The sequence below is a fragment of the Adiantum capillus-veneris genome, chromosome 3, assembly GCF_014529385.1.
Source record: "Adiantum capillus-veneris isolate H3 chromosome 3, ASM1452938v2, whole genome shotgun sequence".
Lineage (NCBI taxonomy): Eukaryota > Viridiplantae > Streptophyta > Polypodiopsida > Polypodiales > Pteridaceae > Adiantum > Adiantum capillus-veneris.
Genome location: NC_140933.1, coordinates 166,092,491 through 166,109,655, shown reverse-complemented (window position 1 = coordinate 166,109,655; position 17,165 = coordinate 166,092,491). Strand labels below are relative to the sequence as shown.

The 17,165-nt window shown below is 45.9% G+C and overlaps 1 protein-coding gene across 4 annotated transcripts in view; it reads right to left on the bottom strand.

Annotated features, from left to right (window-relative positions):
• Window positions 1–1,040: 1,040 nt before the first annotated feature.
• Window positions 1,041–17,165, bottom strand: part of LOC147462121 (uncharacterized) — a 31,718-nt gene continuing 15,593 nt past the window's right edge. For 2 of the 4 annotated variants that reach the window (XM_086509548.1, XM_086509549.1), the window contains exons 3-4: window positions 2,287–2,327; window positions 1,041–2,246 (exon numbers count right to left, since the gene is read on the bottom strand). In XM_086509548.1, coding sequence (XP_086365674.1) covers window positions 1,207–2,246; window positions 2,287–2,327 — 1,081 coding nt within the window. In that variant the 3' untranslated portion in view covers window positions 1,041–1,206. The remainder of the gene's footprint in view (window positions 2,247–2,286; window positions 2,328–17,165) is intronic. The other 2 variants (XM_086509550.1, XM_086509551.1) reach the window with 1 other exon arrangement.

Below are 17,165 nucleotides of genomic sequence, written 5' to 3'. Positions count from 1 at the left end.
GCTTCGTCAGTCTTTGTATGTGTTTTGAAGAAGATATCCGCCCATGAGGAGGCTTTCCCTGATATCTAATGCTCCTCTTCTTGGAGTGTCTTCATTTGCTTCTTAATGTTACTCAGCTCCTCTATCAGGGAGGGCTGAGTTTCCCCATCCTTCTCCGACTTGCTTTTAAATTCTACAAGTTGACCTTTGAGACCTTCAATCACAACATCCTTTCAGTGATCAAATTTTCCAATTTGGAATGCCATGCTTCAAAACTGGCAGCTACTGGTTTTGCAATAGCGTCTCACTAGCCATCACCTCGGCTTTCATACCATTTCGCATTTCCTCTTTGATCCTATAGGCTTGCATGGCAGCATATACTTCTCTTTCAAAGTCACTCCTCATAAGGTTCAGCTCAGCCCTAATCATCACCTTTAACCTTCTCATATATATACTCATTTGGTCTTGCATGCCTTCACTGCACTCAGCGAGCTCGGTGATAGGAAGCTTTCCCTCAGCCTCTGTCATCGGAAAGTCTGCTTTGCCTTCGGGGGAGTCTGGAAAAGGCCGCCGCCTTTGTGCTCTATTGATTCATTTATTCAGAAAGAAGCTTCGCCCCAGCTTGAGAAGCTGTCCCCCTGCTTAAGGCTGCCCATCTGCTTCTAACACAAAAGCTTTGGGTTATGATTTAATAAAAGTGTGTGCTGGTCTTGCCTGCTCAGCTGCTCGACATGCTGGATTAAATTAGTCACACTGAGCATTCACGCCTGTGCTGCATGCCCCAAACCTATGCCATTGCGTTGAATGCGAGCAACGCAGTTTAAAGTTCTGGGCGTAGAGCGATGTCGCCCTACTTCGCAAGCTGATGATGAGAGCTTTTGCTGCACCTCTTGGAGAGAGAGAGAGAGAGAGAGAGAGAGAGAGAGAGAGAGAGAGAGAGAGATTATGCATCAGGTAACAGAGCACAACCTAAATTTTCAAAAAATTAAGTGCAGGTGAAACATGCTTACCATGAAGAGCCAAAGAACCCTTACTAAGTTGCATGCATGTACAGTGCTCTGTAACCAAGGTAACCATGGACAGTTTATATCCATATTTCAACATTGAAATGACAAAATAAGGAGAGACAGTTATGTTGTGGGAGGAACAATGCTTATTATCATGGGCATATTATGAACTGCTCTTCAAATTACATTTTCTTTTTGGAAAAAAAATAAAAACAGGAAGCTAATGAGACTTTTTGCTCAACTTCAAAGACTCATTGCATACAGCCTCCAAGTCATCCAGATTGACCTCCTTGTTCCTGCGTCTGTTGTAGCCAATCCTTCTCTTTCGAAGATGGTATTGGCAATAATAAGCACCATTTATGCATTCCCGTACACACCGCCAACTTTTCCCATCTGACCTGTGACAACGTGTATCCTTAGCATCCCCTTCGTCATCCAGTGGTAAAGTGCCCCTCATCTTCTTCCTGTGAGGCTCAGTAGGTTGAGGTGCCGCCTCAGCCTCTGATGAGTCTGTGGCCATCGGTGAATTGCGCTCGATAACCTGCCCAATATTCGACATGATTTTTTGTGATTCCCTCTTATTTGGTGAGCCTCTCTCATCAATAGTTTTGGGCATTGATCGCAAAATTTGTCTGGAGCCTTTATTTTCAATAGGAAAATTGCTAAGTGTTTTGCAGTTGCTTGTTACAACCTGCTCTGCATCAGGTTGCACGGTGTTTTCAGAGTTCTTTGGCCCCAGAAAAATATTGCTGTGGTCAATACCCCCCGATCGTTCTGAGGGGCTCTCCCCATCCTTGCCACAGCATCCATCACTTGTGAGAAACAGCTGCTTTTTTGTGCCTGCAGGCATTGTGTCCAGCCCAGGATGCCAGCAATGTTTATTAGAAGCAGACCGTTTTCTTGTCTGCTGCCATTGATGAGGACTGGTTCTTTGGCACTTTCCATCATGCTTCTCTTGCTGATTGGAAGGTTTTGCTACAGGCTTATCTTCATTGCCATCCAGCGATGGACTTGAACTTGCAACCTGTGGCTCAGAGGAGGCCAAGCTCAGTGTCAGCTCACAGCAGTCACTCTCCCCTACAGAAGTTACTGATTGAAGCTTTCTATCTTCAGCTAGAACTTGACATTTCTTCGGCAACACGGAGGGACAGATTGACCCCTCCGCTACAAAGGACAAAGATATAGGAGGCGACATTTCCAAGTAACCCTTTCCAGGATGACTCTCTTCTAGCCCTAAAAACAATAAGACACTTATTAGGTCTACTAGGACATAGGACTGAAAATGCTTCAAAATTATTACCTGAGAAGACAGCAGGCGATGCCAGAACACCACTTGTGTTCCTGCAACGAGTGTAATACAGCTAGTCAAACACTCACAACATAATCTTTTAATACTACAATCTCATTTACATTGTAGCATTTCTTTGGATCTAGATTGATCCCTTATGAACACATTCTCTTCTCTTAAGAACCCATCCATGAAAAATCCGAATGGGCTTAACATGAACAGTTGAGGAAGTATATCATGCATGCAAGGCTGCAGCTTCTCCTGGTTGATAATCAATTCGAATTATTTTACACCCATTGCTTGGTGAATAAATTGATTTGTGTGTGGACTTGCCTACTTCTGTGTTGATTATATACACAAAGGTATAAATTTGTGTGATACAATCATGGGTTTCTGTGAGAAAATTATATATGCATGTGGTAAAGGAACCAATAGTGGAACCACCACCTAAAGGTGGATTTTAAAACCCCCAACATAAGCTCCGCTATCACCAAAGCCTCAGCACTCCAGCGCGATATGCGGAAATCCGTACAGCCAGCCTGCCAGCTAGACTTTTAAATCCTAGTGTCCCTAGGGCCAGGTCGGCAGGTGCCCTATAAGTTGAGACCACTTACGAACATGCCACATCATCAATTTGTGACATCATAGTGTCCCTAGGGCCCTGTCGGCAGGTGCCCTATAAGTTGGGACTACTTACAGACAGACATACCCCCCTCTTGAAAAAGTTTTAATCGCCCTCGATTACGCTTGCAAAATAGATAGAGGCCATAAACCAGTTCAGTAGACACTGACTCTAAGTACCGATGCACTAGACAAACACAAATCTAGCACTTGCACAAAGACGACTCAGTCAGTGCACATTCACATCATATCAATCACATAAAAATTGATTCCAGATCTAGGACCATGATTCCTGGCAACGTATTTAGCAATGACATCTAGATCCATCCTCGACCTCACTGATGTCGGATTAGCTAATTCTTATTGCGATCATGTCTATAGATTCTAAAGACCGAAATCCTACAGTCATTTCGTCTTTCAATCCTGCACTCAAACAAAATCACATGAGAGAGTACCTATCAATTAGATTCAAGCTCAAGAATTCCCATTTTCAGTTTTCTTATTCATGGAGTCATACAACAGAATACTGTCAGCACAACGGCATCCCTGAAATCCAAAGGTAAATCATGTTAGAGTTATACTGTCGTTGCTTCACCATTTTGTACGGTTAGTGATTGTCCCGGGTTGGTCACCCATCGCCCATCCGTAAATTGCATGGGCGGACACTTTTAGACGTGTTTGGCCAGTCATTTTCTGAGCCTAGTTGGTGCACACATTTTTAGCCATTTTTTGGGCTTTTACGTTTTTTGCACCAGTTACACATCTTGCCCTATCTCAACCTAACATTCTATAAATACAAAGTGGTTAGGGTCTTGTACTCATTCATTGTGTATTGAGAGCATCACTTGCAGAGCACTTGTGTTTCTAGTGTTTTCTCTCTCTCTCTCTCTCTCTCTCTCTCTCTCTCTCTCTCTCTCTCTCTCTCTCTCTCTCTCTCTCTCTCTCTCTCTCTCTCTCTCTCTTCTCTCTCTCTCTCTCTCTAGCGTTTCCGGCGCACATGGCTCACCCTCTCTGCTGCTCACCCTTACATGGTATCAGTCGCCAGGTTGCGGAGCATCTTCATTGATCTCATCCCCTGAGGCTAGCGCTAGCATCTCTACCAATTTCCATAGCGGAAAACTGCAACAACAACCTAGCATTTTTTGCATCTAAGGCTTGATCTGCATTCCCCTCTGCAGGCGCTACCTCCCTTGCAACACGTTGCACCAATCAGCCCCAGAACAGCCTTGCGTTTTCTGGCAACTTTGCGTTTTTGCATCTGTTAGCGTTTTTTAACCTCGCGTTTTTTGAAGACCTGCTGCATTTTCTACAAAACATTGCCCATACTCACTCGAGGAAGAGGCCTTCACTTGCCTGGAGAGTCTTCTATTGCCAACAACTTGCAGATCTACTGCATCGTCAAGTATCCCCCCGAAATCGGCACCATTTTGGCATTGATTACTTGCTGTTTTTTTTTTTTTTTTTCAGCCCCTCGACGGCTGAGAAGTGCGAGAACCCCCTCCTCTGAACCTCTGCGACGCTCCCGTACCATTCGGTGGCGTACAAGCACGCTGAAATCTCTGTTACGGCAGCGTTTTCAGCACCCTTTGCAGCGTTTTTTTGGACGGACAACAAGCTGATTTTTTGCCCTTTGTGCAGTTGATCCCTCCCTTGCTCGTCACGACACCATTCGGTGGTTGTCTTTGCGGTTATCTTGGACTGCTACAGCATTGGAGACGGTACTTTCGTCGACGACTTGCGATCGTATCGATCTACCTTTGGAACCACTCTTTGAGCACACGACATGTCGACTCCATAGCAGAAGGGACAACAACAACAATCCCAGAAGGGGGCCACCACGTCTTCCGTGACTACGACCACTTCCACTTCTACGACTACGTCGTCATCTGCCAATGCAACATCCAACAATTATGCCCTCACCCAGTTTGATGAGGAGAAGAAGTTGGATTTACACAACTATTCTATGTGGAGAACACGAGTCCTTACGATCATTGCCTACCATCGACTCTGGGAATGGTTGTACGAAGCCTATCCTTACCACCGCCACTCAGGACCAGATCAATGAGTGAGTGGATTCAGAGCGGGAGGTGCTGTTGATGCAAAAGGAGCTTTGATAGCTCAAGGAGGCAACATGAAAGGTAAAGGTAAGAAGAACAAGGACATCGAATGTTACCACTGCCACAAGAAAGGGCACAAAGAATCACAATGCAGAAAGAAGCGAGAAGAGGCCAACAAGTAGAAACAAACGGCCTCGAATGCAATTGTAGCCTCTCACGAGACGGCAAGGACCGCTCTTGTCGCGACGACGAACCATGCTCTTGCTACACCGCAGTCACGTACTTGGGTTGTTTACAGTGGAGCCACCACTCACATGACTCCCCAACAGTCTTAGCTTAGCTCCCTCAAGGAGACTCATGCTCTTGCTACACCGCAGTCACGTACTTGGGTTGTTGACAGTGGAGCCACCACTCACATGACTCCCCAACAGTCTTAGCTTAGCTCCCTCAAGGAGACTCATGGGCAGACCGTCACTATGGGTGACAACCATGAGATTCTAGTGTCTGGCACGGGCTAGATTACCCTCTTCCATTCTACCTTAGACCCAAAGTTCAGTTCAGTGGAGGCGCTTTACGTTCCGGACATGGCCTTCAACCTCCTCTCTGTATCGAGTTTGGACTCTCAGGGAGCTGACATACACTTTGGGAGTGGCACAGTGACCATTTCTGATTCTACGACAGGTACTGTTCCTGCACGCGGTGAGCATGATGGTTCCCTATACCCCCTCACTGCTCTTCTGTCTGGACCATGAAGAATTCTTCTCTATAACATGCACGATTTGGACATCTATGCTTCAGCAACTTCAGCAAGCTGCTAGGACCTCTATGGTGGAGGGTTTACAGCGATACGCTCCTCATCAGGCGTATGTGAGGCTTGTGAGATGGGCAAGCAACACAGGGTTGCCTTTCCGAAGCAGGCATCCAACAGAGCTTCAACACCACTCGCAATTATTCACATTGATCTATGTGGCCCGATGAGCATTCCTTCATTTTTTGGCTCATAGTGTTTTTGCTTGTGATTGTGGATGATTTCAGCATATACATTTGGGTTTCGTTCTTGAAGCTCAAGTTGGAGGCTTTCAATTTCATTCGGAATTGGAAGATGATGGTCGAAAAGGAGGAGGACTTGCATGTCAAATGTATTCGCTCAAACAAAGGGAGTGAGTTCACCTCGAAGGACTTTGCACAGTGGTGCAAGTCACAGGGCATCCAACCCCAGCTGACTACTCCCTACACTCCTTCCGAGAACGGAGTTATTGAGAAGAAGAACCGGATTATCATGGAGATGGCTCGCGCGATGCTCTCACATGCTTCTTTACCTCGGATTTACAAGGCGGAGGCATGTAACACGGCGGTTTATATCCAGAACCATTCTCCTACCCATGCTTTGCAGGACATGACTCCTTATCAGGCTTACTACGGGCGCAAGCCCTCGGTCTCACACTTTCGAGTTTTTGGGTGTCCGGCCTTTGTCCATGTGCCCAAGGAGAAGCGATAGAAGTTAGACTTCAAGTTGAAGAAGCTCATCTTCCTGGGGCTATTCACGAGATTTTGATGGATACCGGCTTTATGATCTTGACGCCAAGACCACCACAGTTAGCCGTGATGTGACTTTCAGGGAGTGGGGAGCTTTTCAGCACATCTGCAGAGGGGGCAACATCCAAGCCTATACCTTCCTTACCTCCACCTCCTTCACTTGATCCTAACCCTATCCCTATCCCTGTACCCTCTACACCGCAGCCAGTTACTTCACCCGATCATGCCATGTCAGATTCCGATTCTGATATTGATGATGGTTCTTCTCCGGTGGAGCGGTCCCACCTCGCAAAGAGAAGTTAGTACCTGGTTGGCTCTACTCTACCGTTTCTTCCTTTGAAGTCACGAAGTTACCAGACTCGCCAAAACCTGGACAGCCTCGATGTTTTGCATGCCTCAAGCAAAGACACGTTTATGACGGCATAGAGTTCGTGAACTTTGCACTCATGTCCCAGATTCAGGCTTCACCAGTTGAACCTTCCTCGGTGGAGGAAGCACTCTAGCAAGATTGCTGGAAGCATGCCATGCAAACAGAGCTGGACGCTATTGAGCAGAATACAACATGGACTTTGGTTCCTAGGCCCAACAAGCGGAAGGTGGTTTCTACGAAATGGATTTTCAAGACAGTACAAGGCCAATGGTTCCCTCGACAAACACAAGGCGAGACTTGTTGCTCGGGGTTTCACACGACCTGGCGTAGACTTTGACGAGACCTTTGCTCCCACCGCTCACATGACTCCTCTTAATAAGTTTCTTCCAACTTTTGGACATTTGCCGAGGGGCCTAAGGACACCTAGGCATTAAAATTAAGTGAAGAACCTACTGACGTGGCTGCTATACTACGGACGGCCACGATTTGCGTTGACTGCTATACGCACGACTGTTGACATGGCAGATCCGTACGGAATTTTCGCTTTTGGCGCTGCTGTTTTTACTGGAAGCTTTTGCAATTAAGTTGCTTTTGAGTTTACATGCTTTTGGGGCTTTTCTTTTGACACCCTTGTAATGTTTATAAGTGATCCAAGGGGCTCACTTCTCAGAGCATCTAGATGCAAAGTCTGAGAGCGAGCACCCGCGGGAGTTGTACTTTGCTCAAAGATTAATATAAAAGAAACACCGAAAGGGGCGCCAAGTCTTTGGGGCCAATCTCTCTTGGCATGGAACTATGCCGGGCCGTGTCGACTCTTGAATTGTGAAGTATTTTAAAGTGAATCTCTTTTGTGTTGCGACGGAATCTAGACTTGGGGTGACCAAGTCTGTTATAGTGTTTGCTCTCGCAGCAAACTTTGGTTGGCCTATCTCCAGATGGATGTCAAAAGTGCTTTCTGAATGGAGATTTGAATAAAGAAGTTTATGTGGAGCAGCCTCCTGGGTTTCGTATCCCAGGCACGGAGGATTGGGTCTAACAGTTTTGGAAAGCATTGTATGGACTGAAGCAAGCTCGACGCCAGTGATACCTCACACTCAACCAGTTTCTTGTGAAGCTTGGATTACGGCGTACCTCATTAGATTCCAACTGTTATGTTGTCTCTGATGGCTCTCTGGTTGCGATAGTGATTGTCTATGTGGACGATCTCATTTTCACAGGCTCATTGACCGGCAAGATCAATCGATCATGAAAGCTATAAAGACACGTTTCGAGATGACTGATCTTTCTTCATTATTTTCTTTGATTCGAGATCTTTCAGACACTGTACGGCATCTTCTTTTCTCAGCAGGAGTATGCGAAGGCTATCCTAGAGAGATTCCAGATGACACGCTGCAGCCGATTGACACTCCTCTTGAGCCCGGGAAGAACAGATCGCTTCACGATCCTTCCCCACGGATTGACCTGGAGCAATATCGGAATGTTGTTGGCTGACTTATTCCCGATCAGGCATCTGTTACACAGTTTCTGTCCTCAGTTCCTGCAACACCCAACCTCGTCAGGGACATTGGCAGTGTCCCCAGTGTACTTTGCGGTACATCAGCGACACCTTGGACCATGATGTGTTCTATGGTCGCTCCAAGGGTTGCACCTTACTTGGTGCGATTCAGATTGGGTAGGAAATCCAAATACTTGGCGCTCTACTACAGGAGTAGTTTTCACACTCGGCTCGAGACTCATTTTATGGAGCAGTAAGCGGCAACCCACAATTGCGCTATCTTCCACGGAGCAGCTTGCTATGCTGCTTGTGAGGCCATATGGCTAAAGAGATTACTGGCAGAGTTGTGTTTTCCCCAGACTGCTACGACTCGTCTTTTGTGCGACAATCAGAGTTGCATTGCTATTGCCAAGAACCCTATCTTTCACGCTCGGACAAAGCACATTGAGGTGTAGTGCCACTATGTTCGGGAGCGGGTTTTGGCTGGAGATCATCATTTGGAGTATGTCCCTACAACGGACAATGCAACAGATATCTTCACGAAGGTTGTACCTCAACGCACTTTGGCTTCTCACCTTCGACTCACTTGTGTTGTCTCAGCATCCGGTGCTGAGAGGGGGTGTTAGAGTTACACCACCGTTGCTTCGCCATTTTGTACGGCTAGTGATTGTCCCGGGTTGGCCACCCATCGCACATCACGTAGATTGCATAGGCGGACACTTTTAGCACGTGTCTGGCCGGTCATTTTCTGAGCCTAGCTGGGTACACACATTTTTAGCCATTTTTTGGGCTTTTATGTTTTTTGCACCAGTTACACATTTTGCCCTACCTCAACCTAACATTCTATAAATAGAATGGTTAGGGTCTTGTAGTCATTCATTGTGTATTGCAGAGCACTTGTATTTCTAGTGTTCTCTCTCTCTCTCTCTCTCTCTCTCTCTCTCTCTCTCTCTCTCTCTCTCTCTCTCTCTCTCTCTCTCTCTCTCTCTCTCTCTCTCTCTCACTCTCAAATCTATGACTCTATTCCATCCAGGTAATCTGTGACAAAGGAGCGGAGTGCCTCCCCTCTCGTGCAGTCCCATCTGCACTAGATTCAACCTTGCTCATCTGCGAGATCTTTCGGAATAGTTGCAGCTAAGCCAAAAGCCTCAAGGTAAAGTTCCAAAATTTGAGGAGTATCTGCTAGGTCCTCCTCCTCCATCCACTTCGCATCCAATGCCGTATAGTTCTTGAATTTCACTAAGAACCGTCAAATCACTTTACCTTTCACTTTTCTTTCTTTATGGGTCCGTATCTGTTCTAGAACGCATATCTCCTCGCTTTCTTCTACTTGAGGTTGCTCATCATGCTCCCTGTCAACTGGCACCTCACCCTTAAATGGTTTCAAGAGACTCACATGAAAAGCATTGTGAATCTTCGAAGTGTCTGGCAACTTGAGTCTGGAGGATACATCATTTATCTTTTCTTGAATTTGGAAAGGGCCATAATACCGCATGCTAAGCTTTGGAAAAAGTCGCTCCTTTCCCTTTCATTTCCTTCGCCTTGCCTTCTCAAAACGTCATAGCACCCAATCATCTTCCTTCAACTTCAAATCGCGTCTATGTCTATCTGCTGCCTTCTTGTGCCATGCTTGAGAATTCTCTAGAGCCTCGCGAACCTTGGCAAAAGCAGTGTCCAACTCTCTCGTGTACTGATCGGCTTCAAAAATCCTTGGTGCTTAGAAAGGGAGGGACCTTCTTAGCACCTTCAATTATCTCAAATGACGCCTTCCCCGTCGAAGAGTGAATTGTGTTATTGTAGGCAAATTCCACCAAAGGCGAATATTTTTCCCATTGAGTCTTCTGATCCGAGATGTAAGACTTCAATAAGTCCAAAACCACTGAATTGGCTATCTCAGATTGCTCATCTGTTTGCGAGTGGAATGATGATGAGAACTGCAACCGTGTGCCAATGTTTTCCCAAATTGCCGTCCAAAACAAACTCCTGAATTGGGGATCTTTGTCCAACACTATCGTCTCAGGCATGCCATGTAACCATAAAATCTGAGCAATGAAAAGTCACTAAACGATGAGGTTTGAATGTTTTCTTTACTGAAATGAAGTGAGCTTGCTCGCTAAATCTGTCAATGACAGTCCAAGTGCCATCATGCCCACTTTGAGTCTTGAGGAAATCAAAGATGAAATCCATAACAATGCTTTTCCAAGGGCGGGTGGGAATGGGTAAAGGCTGTAGTAGTCCATGTGCCTTATGCCTGCCAAACTTAACCTTTTGGCATACTAAACAACTGCGAACAAAGTCATCTACATCCTTTTTAAGCCTCGACCAATAGAAGTAACGCTCCGCACCCTTCAAGGTGGTATCTATGCCGCGGTGACCTGTAGAAGGTGGACAATGGCACTTTGTCAAGACTTTTTCCCTCAAAGACTGTATAGCATATAACATCGTTTTCCACACATCAAATAGTCGTCCCGTATAGAATAACCTGAAACTGTTTCCCCATTCTGTATCCGGGTAAAATATCTGCAAAGTCAGGATCAGTGGCATACTCGTCAACCATATCCTCGAAGCTTCTGTAATGAATCGCAGAAATAGACAGAAGCAAGGGCCTCCGAGACAATGCATCTGCCACTAAATTCTTCTGTCCCTGAACATGGACAATCTGGAAGTGAAACTATGACAGGATGTTAGCCCATCACATCTGCTTTTCCGAAAGCTGCTTCTGTGACAACAAGTAGCGTAAACTCTGGTGATCTGTTGTTGCTAATTGGACTATTTTCTTATTTTTAATGATTAATTTCTTTCTCTAGGATATTTTATTGTGTACACTAAGAACTGTTAAAAGATTGTAGCTACAGGAAATGCCATCAAGAACGGACAACTCTGATGTGTCATTTGATGGGTGACGGTAAACATCGCGAAGGAGTTTCCGTAAGTTCAGTGGAAAGGGCCGGGTTACGAATGCCCCTAATGCGTCACATGATGGGTGAAGGGTGCATCAGAAAGGGGGCATTCCGTAGGCTAAGGAGGAAATCCGAACTGAGTAAGAAAATACGCATAAGAATGCAAGCACAAAAATAAAGATGGGTTCATTGAAGCTTTTTACGAAAAGCAAGAATGTTCGCGGGAGGACAAATGCCTTCCCCGCGAGGAGCCTGTGTCTGCATTGCATCTGTGCCGTGAAATGCATCCGGGGACGCCTGGAATGTGTTCGTGTAGCATTGTTTTCACTAACTGAGTGAGTTTTTAAAGTTTAAACAAGTTCACACTTTATTTTATAAAGTGGCTGGTCACTTAAAATCACTTTTAAGTGACCGGCCCTTTTATAATAAAATAAAGCAATGCTCTTCAAAAAAAGTCCTACGTTAAAAACTCTACAAAAAAAAGCTTACGCAAGGCTGTACGACAACAGTGTTCTCTCTCTCTCCTCTCTCTAGCGAAGGCTACTGCTTTTGCTTTGTGCAGCAAGAATAGCCAAACGCCAGGGAGTATAAAGAGAAGCCTAGCGTTCAGTTTTGGAGACATCGCAACAACCAAAAGTGCAAGCGCTGGAGAATCTGGTAGCAAGTGCCGGCGACGGATTTCGCGAGAGTTCGTGTGCCGACGGAGTACGGAGGTCGCTTTTTCGAGCGAGGAGCAGCAGGTATAATTTGTCGATTACGCTTTGCAAGTATTGTTTTGTGTGGTTTGTTTTGCAGGAATCTCCCTTTTACGGGAAGTCCCTCACGGGAAGTACGGCTTCGTGCCTGAGTCCCTTACGGGAAAGTACGGCCTCGTGCCTAAGTCCTTTACGGGAAAGAACGACCTTCGGGTCTAAGATTACAGAACGGAGGGGTTTCCTCGGATTCTTGTGCTTGTATATGAACTCTCCCTGAATAAAGAATACTCTTGACGGGGGGGGGGGGGGGGGGGGGGGACCAGCCCATCTTCTGGTCCCCAATACTGTGTCGATCTTCTCCTTTATCTCACATTTGCAAAGTTATTTAATTTTCAGATTTTCAAGTGCTCGTGTACGCTCCCGTTTTGTGACAGTGGTATCAGAGCTCGGATTCCTTTCTTTCTCTGCAAAGAAGGATGATTCCGGGAAGAACTGGAAGAACCATGTCGAGCCAAGGGAGAAGCGTTGAAGAGGAGCTTCGACAAGTGCGAGCTCAGCTTGCGGATTTGCAACAAGTCTTACTATTGCCAGATGTCCAAAAGCTCTTGGGCGGAATGAAGAGAACGAATGGAACCGATGCCGCCGGGCATCCAGACCACACTGTTGGCGTGAGACCACAGGAGGAAAGAGAAGAAGAACGTGTCGATATGCACAAAGGATCTTCGGATCGAGAACGTGCCGAGGTGCACAAAGGATCTTCGGATCGGAATGAACGGCCTACTCTAAGGAAAGGCCAGGAAAAAGCGCTCTCTTTGCTAGACGAGAGCAAGGACATCTCTATCTCATCTCCATCTTACTCTCCTGATTATACTTCTACTTCTCAATCTTCTCGCCAGAAGAAGGAAGCCGCTACTACTACTACCCTACATCAACCTAAAGATAAGCCTCAATTCAAGAAGCATGGTAGCAAGTCTCATCATCGCATGAGAGTCTTCAAATTGGGCGACAAGGACATCAAGTTCGAAACCTACAATGGACGGAGAGATATCTCCAAAGCACTGTCCTTCATCAGACAGTTTGAAGTCGCCTTTACCAATGGGCACTTCACAGAAAGATCACCAAATTGCGCCATGTGGGGATGCACCTCAAGGAAAAGGCAAGTAATTGATAGTTAGCCAAGATTCTGGAAGGTTCTCAGGCCAGAACTTGGGAGAGATTCAAATCTGAATTTTATGAACAGTTTCTTCCGCCTGACTTCGAGCAGGACATACGGAAGGAATGGGAATGGCTCGCCCAAAAGGAACATGAGAGAGTAACGACCTATGTGGACAAGTATTGGTCAGTTCTTCTGAAGGTCACTCCCTTCATGAAGATTGCCGACGAGGAAAAGAAACGAAAGTTCGAAGCGGGTCTCCAACCGCAGCTTCGAAAGAGTATGAAGGTGTATCCGCATGACACTCTTCAGAGGATGATGGAGTCAGCAATCATTGCTGAGGATTTGCACTCAACTGGGACGCCCAGAAAAATGGAGCATAGCACTTACCGTGCGAGACAAAGAGGGGTCTACGATGACCAAGGGGGCCAAGGAAGGAAACGTCCTCCATCTAGGGACTATGATCATTCTAAGAAGCCAGAGGGCAATGGCAGGCGAACTAAGTATCTCTCTCCTACTCAACTTCAAACTTTCAGAGAGGAAGGAAGATGCTTCTACTATGGCGAGAAAGGACATATGAAACCGGATTGCCCGCTAAAGCAGCAACGGCAAGAACATGCCCCTACGAGGCAAAATAAAGCAAGGAAGGAACCCGCTCCACCAAGCTCGAACTCAATTCCAGATGTTCAAGGAAACACAGAAACGGAGAAAGGGAAGCGTCAGCTTCTGAAGGGCTGGGGGTCTTTGAACAACCCATGAGTACTGATTCTTTATGATCCAGGATCCACGGATAACTTCGTCTCCCTGGATACTGCGGAACGTTTGTGCCTCACACCGGCTCAGCTTGGCACACCGGTTACATCAGGATCCGCATTCGAGGGGTTGACAACCAATGCAACTCCCATGCAAGGACAACTCAATCTTCGGATTCGCGAGTACAAGGACCGCGAATCATTTTTGATGGCACCCATCGAGGGATGTGATATCATCTTGGGTATGCCATGGCATTTCCACATGACACCTGTCCTCGATTATGTGGAAAAGACCCTCACCTTTGATCATGGGGGTAAGAAAATAAAGATTCATGCTGATGTAGGAGATAGGCAATTCCCAATTGTAAGTCATATCTCCATTAAGAAAGAAATGAAGAAGTGGTTTCTGCTTACTTGATTTTTGCACGTGAGAAGGATAAAACTAGTGGGGATTCACTCTCTAGTCTTGAAATTAAGCGTTTTCAATTTATTGAAAAGTACAAAGATTGTTTCACGGAAACACTCCCTGATGAACTACCTCTGGTACGCCCGGAAGATCACCGCATAGATCTCATACCGGGTAGCTCGCCTCCCAATCAACCCCCTTATCGGGTGAGTCTTGCTCAGCAAGAGGAAATTTTGAAGCAAGTCAACGAGCTTCTAGAGAAAGGGTTAGTACGGCCAAGGGCTTCACCCTACTGCTCTCCAGTTCTACTGGTGCAGAAGAAAGATGGCACGTTTCGAATGTGCATAGACTATAGGTCTTTAAACAAAATCACGGTCAAGAATCGCTTTCTGATCCCTCGGATTGATGATATACTTGATAAGTTGCAGGGTGCAAGTGTCTTTAGTCGCATAGACTTAAAGAGTGGGTATCATTAGATACGGATCGCCCCTGAGGATGTCCATAAGACTGCTTTCCGCACAACCTTTGGACTATATGAATTTTTGGTAATGCCTTTCGGCTTGACCAATGCTCCTGCGACGTTCAATCGCATGATGGACCGCATTTTCAGCCCGTATCGAGCTTTTACGGGAGTATTCTTTGACGACATACTCATCTTCTCTAAGTCAGAAGAGGAACATCGGAAGCACTTGGACCTAGTGTTTCAAGAATTGCGAAAGCATGAGTTGCATGTGAATGCAAAGAAGAGCGAGTTCTTTCTCTCAGAGATACACTATCTCGGCCATATAGTCTCTCACAATCAAGTGAGTATGGATCCTGCCAAGATCCGAGTGGTAGAAGATTGGCCTATTCCCACTACGGTACATGATGTACGTAGCTTCCTGGGATTATGTTCGTATTATCGAAGGTTTGTCCGAGGATTTGCCCATGTAGCAGGGCCACTTCATGATTTGACAAAGAAGAAGATCCCTTTCAGATGGGGATCGAGACAACAAGGAGCTTTTGATCGGCTCAAGTACTTGCTAAGACATGGACCTATTTTGATAGTGCCTGACTTAAGGAAACCATTTGAGGTTCACTGCGATGCTTCAGGCGATTGCATCGGAGCAGTGTTAAACCAAGAAGGCCATGCAGTGGCCTATGAAAGGAGACGGCTTAAGGATGCAAAGTTGCATGCATCAATCTACGAAAAGGAACTTACGGCTGTGATTCATGCCTTATCCAACTGGAAGCACTACCTTCTAGGAGCGAATTTTGTGATCAAGACTGATCACCAGAGTTTGCGGTATTTTCTTACGCAAAGGAAACTATCTGAGAAGCAGATGAGATGGGCAAACTTTTTGTCTATGTTTCACTTCCAGATCCTTCACACGGCTGGGAGTAAGAATGTGGTCGCGGACGCATTGTCTAGGCGGCCAAGGGTGAACGCTATCACTTTGGTGTATCACCAAGAATTAGAAGCACTACCGGATTTGTATCCGAATGATCCAGACTTCTCCACCGTTTGGGGAAAGCTACATCGTGGAGAGAATGAGCTTCCCTATTCCATTCGGGACGGTTATCTCTACCACCATCAGGCCATATGTGTGGCAGAACCATTAAGAAAGAAGATCATGGATGAAGCACACGCTTCGCCTTATGCGGGTCATCGGGGTATTCTCCCTACAACCTTAGCAATGGAAAGATATTTCTTTTGGCCTAGCCTTAAAGCAGACATTGATAAGTATGTCAGGAAATGCTTGGTTTGCCAAAAAGTGAAGTATGATCGGCATAAGACGCCTGGGTTGCTACAACCATTGCCTGTGCCTAATGAACCTTGGGAAAGTATTGCCATGGACTTCATCATGGACCTCCCTAGAACTCAAGCTGGAAATGACGCGATATGGACCATTGTGGACAGGTTTAGCAAGCAAGCACACCTTATACCAGTCAAGAAAACGATCAAAGCAGATCATATGGCTAGGGTCTTTCTAGCACAGATCTTTAAGCATCGTGGAATGCCTAAGTCTATTGTGAGTGATCGAGATCCTCACATGACAGGAAATTTTTGACATGCCTTGATGGATAATCTTGGTACGAAGTTGAATTTTTCATCTGCCTACCATCCTCAAACGGACGGGCAAAGTGAGATAGCCAATTCCACAGTATTGGATATGTTAAACGCTTATGTGTCAGACCGGCAATCTGACTGGGAGAAATATTTGCCCCTTGTCGAGTATGCGTATAACAATACCATACACTCATCGGCGGGGAAAGCACCTTTTGAGATTCTCTATGGTAAGCCTTTGCTTCCACCGATCCTTTTAACTAAGGATAAGATCTTTGCAACAGATGAATTTGTCCGGGATTTGGACACAGCCTACGGGCAAGTTAGGAGAGCTATTCTACGCTCTCAGGAAAAGCATAAGAAAGCTGTAGACAAGCACAGGAGGAATCTAGACTTAACAGTCGGACAGTTAGTCTTACTCAAGTTTGAGAAGGCAAGACTTAAGAAACAAGCGTCTCATAAGGGGAAGGTGGTAAAACTTTCTACCCGTTATTATGGGCCGTTTAAGATCACTAAGCAAGTGAATGATGTCACATTCCGATTAGAGCTACCGCCTAATTGGAGGATCCATAATGCTTTCCATGTCAATTTACTCCGGCCGTATGTGGGACCGCCTCCGAGTCAGCCTAGTGTTGAGGAACCTCCTGAGGTTGAGGAAACAGAAGAAATACTCCAACCGGAGCAGATAGTAAGTCATCAGGAGCGGCCCCTCAAGTCCGGAAAAATAACACGGAAGTATTTGGTTAAGTTTAAGAACTATTCGAATCTAGATGCTCAGTGGATGACGCAGGAGGAATTAGTAGCTTATCCCGAGATATTGAAGGTATGTCCAAGCACTACAGTTGAGGTCAACTGTTTA